This window comes from Pithys albifrons, chromosome 8, assembly GCF_047495875.1.
Source record: "Pithys albifrons albifrons isolate INPA30051 chromosome 8, PitAlb_v1, whole genome shotgun sequence".
NCBI lineage: Eukaryota > Metazoa > Chordata > Aves > Passeriformes > Thamnophilidae > Pithys > Pithys albifrons.
The window spans coordinates 6,187,399-6,199,216 of record NC_092465.1 but is presented as its reverse complement, the minus strand read 5'-3'; the positions used below and the strand labels follow the sequence as shown (position 1 = coordinate 6,199,216).

At 46.6% G+C, this 11,818-nt stretch overlaps 1 protein-coding gene across 1 annotated transcript; it reads left to right on the top strand.

Moving 5' to 3' along the window:
- The first annotated feature begins 1,081 nt into the window (after window positions 1-1,081).
- Window positions 1,082-11,575, top strand: LOC139675114 (carnosine N-methyltransferase 2). The gene is made up of 8 exons (XM_071562344.1): window positions 1,082-1,122; window positions 3,460-3,521; window positions 4,859-4,997; window positions 6,666-6,718; window positions 9,489-9,596; window positions 9,706-9,836; window positions 10,148-10,241; window positions 11,220-11,575. Exons 1-8 carry the CDS (start codon window positions 1,097-1,099, stop codon window positions 11,573-11,575), a joined length of 969 nt encoding a protein of 322 aa, XP_071418445.1. The 5' UTR covers window positions 1,082-1,096.
- Window positions 11,576-11,818: the final 243 nt, after the last annotated feature.

The following is an 11,818-nucleotide window of genomic DNA, read 5'->3' as shown; positions in this document are numbered from 1 at the left end:
TTTCCACAACTGGACCTGACTTGGAAATATTAAGTCTCTACATCTTGCCTTTTTTACATTTGTGTTATTAGATTTTAGGCAAAAGGAGCATCAGTTCTGTGGATGTGGGTAGGGGAAAAGGCAGGTTCAGGTGCAGGGAGCACTCAGGATTTCCTGTATTTGGAACAGCGACCACTGTACCTTCTGCCACGTCATTCCTTCCTGGGAACCTCCAGCCACCTCTACTTTGGACAGCTGTCCCAAAAAATATTTCCTTGTTTTCTAATCGCTGCGGTTTAGCAAGCAGAGAGGGAGCAGGCTGGGCTCGCTGCCCCCGTCCTGGCTGCCCACCCAGCCCCATCCCCTTCGTGGGTCAGGACCGGGGGGTGCCAGGCTGCCCGTGGGGCTGCAGTGCTCGCTTAGAGGCACTGCCATTATGCCCCATTTCCCTCTGAATCAGAGATGGAAAAATCACTTGCTTGGGTCTCTGGGCAGTCAGTGAGCTCCTGTTCTCCCTGGGGAAAGCAAGGATCTCTGAGTGCATGTCCCATCCATCAGGCAGCAGCGCTGCTAAGGATGCAGGAAAGCGTCCCCTCTGCCCAGGGCGGCGGAGACGGGAAAGGGCTCACAGCACATTAGAAAGTGGACGTAAACAGCCTCCGGTCTGCACGGCGCCGACTGCCATCCCTCAGCCGCTTCATTCAGGCTGCAAAGGTTTGGAAGTCTCAATGTGAACCTTTTTTTGTTTCTCTCCCCTTGAACGCAGCGCAGCTCCCGCGCTATGAGGACATCCCTACGGACGTCAGACCCCGCGCACTGCCCGCCCCGGGGCCCCGCTCCTTCCCCGCGGGGCTCGGGTTTCCCCCTGTCGCCCCAGTGACGCTGCCTGTCCCGACAGGTGCCGGCAGAGCCGTGGCCACGCTCCCGGGTCGCCACCAGCGCCGCGGTGTTGGAGCGGCAGGTGGACATGCTGACCTAGGGGCCAGGAGCCTGGCTGACCCCCAGCCCCGTGCCCAGCTGCCGTGTCACAGAACCGCAGAATCGGCTGAGCTGGAAGGGACCCACAAGGATCATCAAAGTCCGACTCCTGTGTCCCTGCACAGCATCCACCCCGACAATGGACCCGGCCCCAGAGTTGAAGAGGTAAGTGGGTTTTGGCAGGGAGCGGAGTGGCATTTCCCCAACATCCCACTGTCTGTGTGTCACAGATGGGTGTGTGTAAGGTGGGAGTAGCAGCAAATATGCCCATGTCCTGGGAGGGATGGGGGCTTAGGGAGGAGACCTTTAGTCCCTTTGCAGTCTAGGTATAATGAAATGTATGAGTTACAAAGATATTCTCCCAATTTGTGTTCCTAGAAACAACTTTTTCAAAGGGGCTGCATCACTTAAAGCAATGCTGTGAATTCCCTCTGTGCCCTGCTCCTGCAGTCCATAATGCATCCTGTTCTTTTCATGGAGGGAAGAGGTTTAACCTTGCTAATGTTGGCAAGCCCCATCTTAGCTGGAAGCTGTGGCAGGATCAGATGCCTGTGAGCATCCCACTCCCTGGCAGTCACCAGCTCAGTCCTGCTGTTGGGTGTTGGAGTCCTGGGGTGGGCAGCACTAGCCCAAAACGTATTCAAATTTTAGGATATGGACCAGATTTTAAGCCAGATTTTAGAGGAAGTCTATTTGTTCCCATTTCACTTTCCCACTGAGGGTCAATCAGTCTTAGAATCTAGCCCCGCCTGGGGAGGAATGGCAAATGTGTCAGTGGAAGTGTTATCTTGTCATCATCCATCCTGGTGCATTCTTGTGCTGCAGTCTGCCCAGGTCACCTGGCAGGTCTCCTGGCATGACTGGAAACGTTTGACCGGTCAGAAATGGAGTTCATGGCCAGAGTTATTCCTCTCTGCACAGGGGAAGCCACACTAGCCCTCAGCATTTTAGTGGGAGGTTAGTTCTGAAAACCATCTTGTTGGGTTCAGCCAGATGAGAGTACAAAACAGTCCTCTGTTTTGATTGACAGAGATGGAAGAGGGTTGAGTGGAAATTGGAGGGACTGGCCTGCAGCCAAGGTGGAGCTTAAGGAGGTGGGCTGAGTTCAGGCTTGTTCCTGCTGAACTTCTGCGAGGCCTTTCCTGGGAAGAGGTGAAGTCAAGATGGTGGAAGTGAGACCTTTGACATACCTCATGGGAGCCAGTTATGTGGCTTTTTAGCATTGAACTCAGATGAAATCAACTGCTCTTGCAGGACTCTGACAGTGCCCCAGCATCGTCAAGACTTCTGGGATATCTCACTCTTTTCTTGGCTTCATCAACCAAAGCAGTGTGCTATTTGCACCTGTGGCCACTTCCTTGCTACCAGCCAGCAAATCATTAGATATTTGTATCTCAAAGCCCCACTACAAGACTCCTGTTTTTACTTTTCCACCTCCTGCCTTGTTTCTTCTTCACCTGGGATTTTTTCCATGGTAGAGGAGAGTTGTGGGTTGCTGTCTGCTATCTCAGAATGCTGGTCATTCTAACAGCAAACTTTTGGAGGCAGTGGTGTCTCCAAACAGAGATTATGGAGGAGTATCACCCCTAAGTCTCGCCGTGCATCTTGATATTGAAATGTGGTTACCCAGGAGGTGACTATTCTCTTTGCATAGACAGCCTCAGCCCAACACTTTATTTGCAAAGTGAGGTCCTTGGTCCAGTTTAATTTCATCCCTTCCTTTTGCCAGTGGAACCTCATCCCTGTCTTATAGATGCCCCAAAAACTAAGAATGAAAACATGTAACTGAATGAAAATAGTTATGGTGAAATGCCCTCTCTGAATTTTGCCCTTTGAGCAAGTATCTTCTGCAAGTTACCTGCTGTAATATTTGAAGCCAGAAAAATCTGAAGTTAAAAAAAAGAGGAAAAAACCCAACAAAAAAACCAACAAAGCAAAAAAGGTCCCTGAAACAATAGGCCAAGCAGAGCTTTTAGCACCTCAGATGCTGACCCTCACTATAACCTCCTAATTTCACTGCTGTTTCTTCTCTTCCATCCATGATTCAGTGTTTCACAGGGTGTGTAATATCAGTCTAATGCCTTCAACTGCATTGGCTGGTTAATGATTCTGCAGGGGAACAAAAACTTCCACAACACATTTCAAACACTAGTGCAGGTGGCCAGTTCTGGATGCCCCATCCCTGGAAGTGTCCAAGGCCAGGCTGGATGGGGCTTGGAGGAACCTGGTCCAGTGAAATATGTGCCCATGGCAATGGTTGGGACAAGCTGAACTTTAGGGTCCCTTTCAACCTAAACTGTGCTAGGATTCTAAGATTCTATGACTCTATGATCTGTTAACAAAGAAGTTTTGACTTATTTTAGTAAAAAAGAACAAAATCATTGATTATCAGGAGAGGAAAATCTGTCCTGGAGGATCTTCCCTCTGTTCTGCATTTTCAATGCAGCTTCAAAAAAGCATATAGGTTCTTCAAATAACTGAAGTGCTATACTTTCCTTACAGGAATAGTTTCCCCAGCATGAACTTTGAAGCAGAGATTCTGACAACTCCACACGATAATTCAGGTATTTGGGAGAATACAAAAGGAGATTAAAGTAAATTGCCCACTCAATTCTTTTGGAGTTAGAGATTGTAAAAAAAAAAAAAAGAAACAGAAGGGTAAACTTTTGCAATTCAGGTGATTTCAGGTTTAAATTAGGGTTTAGTTCAAAGTGCTGAGGGTAGAGGTTGATATTTTTCTGGACCAGAAACACAGCTGTCAATGACGTGTGGTTTTGGAAACAGCAGATGCATTCAGTGTGAGATTGCACAGTCCTGGATGAGATATACATAATTTTCTTATTAGTGGCAACTAAAAACAGATGCTAAGAAAGTAGGTCCCTAAAAGGCAAAAATGAGGATGAAGATGTCCTGCTGAGTCCTGTGCTTCATCCTGATTTTGTCTAAAAGGAAAAGCTCAATGAATGTTGCCTTTCCAACGTTGATCTCGCACACCAAGGCCGGCACTAGAACTGCCTGAGACAGACCTCGGCCCTCTCCCTGAGACAGACCCAGAGCCAGTCCCCAGCTGCAGGGCATCTTCTCGTGAGCCTCAAGTCTTAGTCCTGTTGTAGCTTCTCACACTCAGGCAGTTGGCCAGAGCTTGTGCCCTGCCAACAGCACTGTCATTAGGATGAGACAGCAGGAAAGGGAGTTTTGACAATAATTCCTTGCAACTCCTTGAGTATCACTGGGTTTCGACTCAGAGAGAGAAATCTTGGTGTCAGCCAACCACATCAGAACATGAGGCCATTCAGATGAAATGTTTTGATATCAGTTGCCCTCCTGGCCACGAACTGCAGTTCCCAGCAGGGACTTCACCTGCCTGGCAGCCCATTTCAGTCCCATGCTGGTGAGACTCAGAAATGAGGTGCACAGGGTTGACTGTTTTTACTTCAGCTGCAGGTGGCAGTTGTTGTGTTGCATCACCCCTCTTCAAAAGTGTCAGTGCTGCCCATCTCAGTTACACTGTCCAGCATGGGCACAAGTGATGGGCCCCCTCCAGGTGTGGACCTGTTGTGCAATTCCCTTCACTTTCTCCTCTTTAGTCTTCCAGAAAAGCCCTCCAGTTACATCCCTTTCTGCAAACTGGATGCCCCATATCTGACTAAGTATTTTGGAGACATTTTCCTCAGGCTGACCTGTAATGATGACACACTTAACAAATATGCTGATGTCAAAGGATACCCAAGAATAATTTTCAAACCCTGAGTGTGAACAGATTGGAAAGTACATCCTCTGCATCATCTTCCCAAACCTCTGTCTTCTGTTAGTTTGGGCTGGGTTTCTTCCATGAGGTAAGTGCCTTGACCCTTCCTTTGCCTTGAAACCACTAACATGCAATCTATATTTGTTTCTCAAGAGCTATACATGATCCCTCCCATGAGAAGCCTCACGGCTGAGGAGTATGTGGAGGCCTTTAAGTCCTTTTTGGATCATTCAACAGAGCACCAGTGCATGGACGAGTTCAACAAGGAACAAATGCCCAACATCATGGCTGGGTAAGGAATACTTCCACCAAACTGGGAAAGTCATGTCTTATCCTGGGAAGGCAACCTGCATACAAGGTTCAGTAAACACATTTAAGAATTTTTTTGGGCAGGAATGAACTTTAATGCCTTTCAGTTTTAAAGCCCCTCAGTGTTTTTTAGGACGTTCTGTTTAATGACTCCAGAGTATGTGCTATTTCAATTAATACACTGCTGCCTCTCAGCTTATATTAAGGAAAGAATCAAGACCTCCTTTTCATGTCCATCTCTTTTCATTAGCTGATTTTCCAAGGATTAAAGTTGGGTATTTTTAGTTGTTTGGTTTTGGATTTGGTTGGCTTTTTTTTCCAAAGAAAGCTCTCTTGTGCCCTCTCCCTACTTTTGGGACTTCATCGTGCACCATCCAAACAGAAACACATTTCTAATTCTCTTCTAGTGACTAATTCTTGGTTTTTTCAATCCCCTAAGACCTCCTTATTTCTATCCTAAGTCGATTTGCATTGCTTAAGTACCAAATGATAATCAGTTTTGTGAAGTATTGATGTAATATATTAAGACTGGATAACTGCAGATAATTTCAGAACACCCTAGATCCAAACCACAAGAAAGCCCTTTCAAGTTTGGGTAATTTTTGGATGATATAGCAACTGTATTTTCCATTGAGAAAAAAGTTTAGGCAGGCAAATTTTGTATTCTCTGGATCAGATATATACAAAAATAAGCAATGAAATGCTAATAATTAAAATACTGTATTGAAAACTTTTAATTGTGAATTTAAATGCTGGAAAACCTTGTGACTTTCTATGATGCTGATTGTGGGTATGTCAAAGGGTCTTGATCCCCATTAGGGCTAAGGCTCCTTGAGTAGCTCACACCCTTGAGGATTTGCTATTCATTCCACTCTTGTGGAATCACTGCTGTGGTGTCTCTTGAGATGTGTATGTGAAACTCAATCCCCTGGCACAGTCCATGCCCAAGAGCAGAATAAAGCTGTAAATCATGTCAGAGCAGGACTCCTCATCCTTGAGCCAGGCTGTTATTAAATATTCTGTTATGAACCACATCACTGGAGTCTTTTAATAAGCAATTTTTCTAAGATAAGAGTTATTGAAGATTCTAACCTTCTCCCCAGTTTTAAACCAAGATTAATGTTGATAAGAGATGATTTGGGGGTCCTTTCCAACTCAGCATAGTCTCTCATTCTGTGATTTCCAATAAACTGGATAGCCTGAAGGTTTTGGGTTTTTTCTGAGTATTTACATCCAATATTGTCTCCTGAGGTTGTAGATGTTCTCACCAGCTCACGTTGTCCGTGCATCTCCATCAGTGCCCATCCCAGCCAGGCACAGCCCTCTTACCCCCAAAGGCAGCCCTTTGCCCTGGGCTTCCCTGAGGCCTTTTTGTGCTGTGCCAGCCACAGCCTGAAGGAAACTCTCTGGCAAAGGGAGAGAAACACAACACCCTGGTGCCTACTGTACTTTGAAATATGAGCTTGCTAATACAGGGCTGGCTCCCAGCATGCTGCCTATAGCTGGGCTCAGAAGGGATGCTCAGGTTTCCATCCCAATTCATGTGCACAACATGAAAATTTCCGGGCCAATATGTCATCCAAGGTATCAGAATGAAAACAAGAAGTCATATGACATAGTCTGGTTAAGTAACGTGTACTTATCCTTTCAGTCTTGGCCGCGGAAAAACAACTATAAATGTTCTAGGAGTTGGAAGTGGCACAGGTGAGTGTGGCAGCACTGCTGATGTTGGGGGATGGGGCTCCCCATGGGTAGCAGAAGGTCATGCTGAAATTTTCGTTAGTGGGAAAACAACTCAGGCATTAATGACAGTGTTTTTCAGTGAAGCAGAGAACGGCAAAAGGAAGAGTAGAGCCAGGACAGACATACCCTTCCTTCCTTCCTTTCCTTCCTTCCCTTCCTTCCCTTCTTCCTTCTTTCCCTCCATCCTTCCCTCCTTCCTTCCCTCCTTCTCTCCCTCCTTCCCTCCCTCCTTCCATCCCTCCTTCCCTCCCTCCTTCCCTCTCTCCTTTCTTCCATCCTTCCCTCTATCTTTCCTTCCCCATTTCCCTTCTGAAATGCTGCTGCTCAAATCATTCTGCGCAATTTTATCTTAGTTTCTGCCTCTTCATGGCTCTCATCTCACTTCATACAGCCCAAATCAAGGACTGAGTATAAGAACACCTTCAAACCCTGCAGAGAGGTTCTTTCCACCCAAGGTCCTGCCTTAGACTTCTACCCCTGAAGAGACCTTTGCTTTTGCTTTGCTTTTAGGGATCCCAAGGGCCAAGGCTGGGCAATGCCCTGCCCCCAGTACTGCAAAACCAGCCAGCCACAACCATTAACATGGGGTTGCATCAGCTTTTTAAAGACATGTTTCTTTGTTACTGCTGTGGTTTTATCCAGTGATAAGTAGGGTTAAACTGCAAATTATATTTTTCCCCAGAGAGAAACGCGTGCTTTGGAAAAATAGCTTTAAAGCTGTTCTAAATGCATTTGTGTTTAAAAAAACAAAATCAAAAACATGGCAAAACAGACAACTTTTCTCCTAGGGAAATTGGGATAAAATAAAAAGTAGAGAAAAGAAGTGGCAGTTTGATTTGTCAGAATTTACTTTTACTTTGAAAAGTATTTTCAGCTGAATTTTAAGTGCTAATACTTTCAAATGAAAGTATTTTTCTCAATTTTCCCCCCTTGTTTCCTGAGTAAGAGAAAATTACCACTGGATTGTTTTCCTCAACTGGGAATATGAGAAAGCAAGCAGGAAGAAATCATTCAGTTCTCAATTACACTCTATTTTCTTTAAGTAATATAAAAAAGAAATCCTGACTCCAAGAAAACACAAGGGGAAAATGAACTTTTAGTACCATCCTTAATTTTCCTTATGTCCTCTTCAGAAGAGGTTTTAATGGAAAAATAAAACCTCTGAAATCCCCCGTGTTTCCTGGCTAACTGCCCCTCACAGATGACAGGACAGTGGTACAGACCTGCACCCCCTCAGCTTGCCCATGGCTGCAAGAGCTGAACTGGGGCTGGACAGGGAGTGAGCTGGAATGGCACTGAGCAAAAGGTTATATCTGATCCCTGACCTTTCCAGGCATGGACTCTGGTTTCAAAGAGCCCCCAGAACTACTTTGGTTGATGAAAATGTTAATGGGGATTAGTGACCAGCTCCACATCCTAAAAGCCAGTGTTTGAGTCCAGATCACATTTTCTCTCTCACTCTGTGGTTTCCCATGATTGGTTTAGCCCTGGGCTGGCACTTCCCAGTTGCAGCACAGGGACTGCTGATTGCAGAAGGGTTTCATTGCTGTGCCAGCCTTGCAGTGGTCGGTGCTGAAGGGTGGTTACTGGCAGGGCAAGCTGCAGCAGAGAAATTCCTGCTCTGGGGAAATATATTTTACTGCTTGTTTTTGCAGACACTCTGGTTGAGGACATTGTTACCTGCTCTTGCAAACACTGGATTAAGGAATTTTACAGAGGTGGAGTTAAAAAAACCCACAAAAACCCAAGCAGCTTTTGAGACACCCACTTGCTGTTGATATACCCTCTTACCACATCAGTGGCTCCAGGGCATGGGACAGTGATGCTCTGCCACCCACCTGCCTCGAGCTTTCAGGGAGCCCATATCAACACCTCTAAGGGCTTGTGATCCCCACCCCAGGCACTTACAAATTGACATTTAGGACTGTCTAAAACGATTTAGCTGTTTACTATAGGGATCTTTCTTCCTGTCAACAATATTGGTCCATGGACCTGCCTTCAACTGATGCAGATGTGGCCTCTTTCCTTGTGCCTTTGGCCAATTCTACAGTGCTGCCACTTTATTCCTCTGGGGCCTTGGGTATTTTTTCTCCAATTTCAAAAGACTCCTCCTGTCCTGGATGTCTCTGTAGTGCTGGCATGGGTGGTATTTCCCTCCTTGAATTCTATTTACTGCAGCACCTGCCAAAGATGACGAGTCTTCTCATGGCTGGTACATCAGCTGAAAGGCTAGGGAGGATGCAGTCAGTATCTTGTATCAAGACCTCTCTGTGTGACATTTGCAAAGGCAGGACTATTTTTAGGCCCCACCATCAGCTACAGACAGAATTCTTGCAGAAGTCCCCTCAAGGTGGTCACCTCTGCTGTTTGTTTACATAGTTCCACATGAATCAGGTTGAGTTCTTACACTTGTGGCTTTTCTGGGAAAAAACCCAAAGTGTTCTGCATCACTCCAAAGGAGGCTGGAAAATTCCTAGCACAGGAGGACAGATTGCTGCTTGCTCCTGCAGAGTTTAGACAGCAATAGAAGAGCACCAACAGCTAATTTTGGTGCTCTTCTACACACAAGCCTGACTATTCTCAGATTAGATGCCACCATGCAAGCTGCAAGATCCAACATACCTCACTTCTGCTCGGGGGTTTTCCTGGTGGGAGTGGTGTGAGATGCACTGCAATCCTTCCATCACATTTACCTACTTTTGAAAGTAACAAACTTGTGTTTATTGAATAGGTGAGCAGGATTTGAAAATGATCAGAATTCTGCAGGCTGTGCACCCAGGAGTCCTTATTGACAATGAAATTGTAGAGCCCAACCCACAGCACGTGGCAGCTTACAAAGGTAAGGCTGTACCTGCTGCCCGGGGCACAGTGAGGACCATCCATCTGAACCAGTGAAGTTTTCTGTCTTTTTTGAAATTCATGGGGTTTTTTTCTACTGTTTGAAACAGAGTTAGTGAATCAAGCTCCAGACCTGCAGAATGTCTCTTTTGTTTGGCACCAGCTCACTTCCTCGGAGTACGAACAGCAGGTGAAAGAGAAAGGCACACATAAGAAATTTGACTTCATCCACATGATCCAGGTACAGACATTGCTTTAACACTGGAGTCTTAGCTTTAGCTACTCCCTTAGTTTCTGCTCTGTGCATGGTTAGGGTGACCAGAGCTTAACACAGCTCTCCCAGAAGCAGTAACTTCTGCAGGAGCTCCACAAGGACCAAAGCTGATGATGCCCAGCCCTGTGAGGTGTCTCTAAACATGTGTGCTGAGTCAGGACAGGATGGGAAACAGCTGGGACATGATTAAAAACAACTCTGCAGGAAGAGTCTAGACTTTTGGAGGGTCACTGCACAGTGGAGGAGGAATAATGCCTATGTGTAACTGTCTCTTCTAGATGCTGTACCGTGTGGAGGATGTTCCCAATACTATCAAGTTTTTCCACAGCTGCCTAGACCTTCATGGTAAACTCCTGATCATAATTTTATCAGGTAAGAAGGACCTTTTTTTTTTTTTTTGCTTTATTTCTGGAGTTTTGAAGAGCTTTTGAGGGCCACAGATGTTCATCTGGGGATTTCAGTAGCACTCATTCTGTAGTAAATAACTAAAACAAGTGCCAGATTTCATACACAGCATGCAATCTTGGGCTTAGCCTCTTGGACCCCAGTGTCTGATGGGGCCACTTAGGCACAGCCTTTGTGCTCTTGCTTGCCTGCTTATGAAGTAGGTGTAGTAGACAGAAGTGTGGCTGTTTATCTGTAGGGGTCAATCCTTCTTCCTGGTGAAATCAGCACTTTAAAAACACAACCAGAGCTCTGGGTGGGCCCATCTTTGGGTCTCTTATCTCTGCACAGCATTGGCAGATGCCAGCAGGACAACAGAGACTGCCAAGAGCTGCAGGTAGGACAGAAAAAAGACTTACAACATGTTGGCACTTACTAAAAATGATAGAGTGGCTTTTCCTTGCTTCTGTCATGAGTCCCCAACTCATGGTGTGGTGGATAAAGCACACTTTTCCATGTCTGCCACTAAAACTCCCTCTCACATTGCCTGTAGGCTGTTTCTTGCTATTTGGGGCTATGTGCACTTAAAATTGAGGTTTGATGTGTAAAAACATCAGCACTCTTCTAGCCAAGGGACTGTTACAGGCAGCATAGATGTTCAGGGTCAGTACAGTGGTACCACTGTGTACCCCTCCTTCTGGGCAAATCCAGTACTGGAGACCATATCCTAGGATTTTCCCTTAAACAGAAGAGTTTTGGAGGGAGGGCTGAGGGAGACCAGGGTTTTACCCCTCTCTAGGCACAGACTTTCATAAGTAGACTCAAGTAAGGGGAAAATTTTCCTCCTGCTTCTGTCAAGGTCTGGGCCAGCAGCAAGGGAGCATTTCCAGCTCAGTTCATAGTTGCATTAGCTGGTGTTTGACTGCCTTGGCTTTGCAAAAGTAACCTTCCCTCCTGTCCTGGCAGACAGCAGTGGGTGGGCCAACTTATGGAAGAAGCACAGGGACTGCCTGCCTTCCACTGACAGCGGCCACTACATCACCTCCAGCGGCATCACGGATGTTCTCAAGAGACTTGGAGTTGAGTACCACGTGTATGAGTTCCCGTCGGGCTGGGATATCACTGAGTGCTTCATCGAGGGCGATGCAGTTGGTGGCCTCATGATGGATTTCCTGACAGGAACAAAAAACTTCCTGGGCACGGCACCAGCGGCGCTGCGGCAGCGGCTGCAGGAGGCTCTGTGCCAGCCCGAGTGCAGCAGCACCAAGGACGGCAGGATCATCTTCAGCAACAACCTCAGCATGATCGTGGTGGAATCCTAAAGGCTGGATGGGCTGCAGAGGACAGGTTGGGGTGGGTGTGGGGGCAATGCAGTCACAGGAAAGTGTAGCATAGAAAGAAGGGGACTTGCAGGCAAGAAGGCAAGAAAGTGGGGTTTGGCTGCAGCCTTCCACTGCCAGCCAGTGTCAGCAGAGCTACCAGCCACACTGGGATGAGCTCCTTGTCCTGATGAGGTCACCAGGGCCAAGATTTCACCCTGGCTATTTAGTCCATCCCTAGGAGAG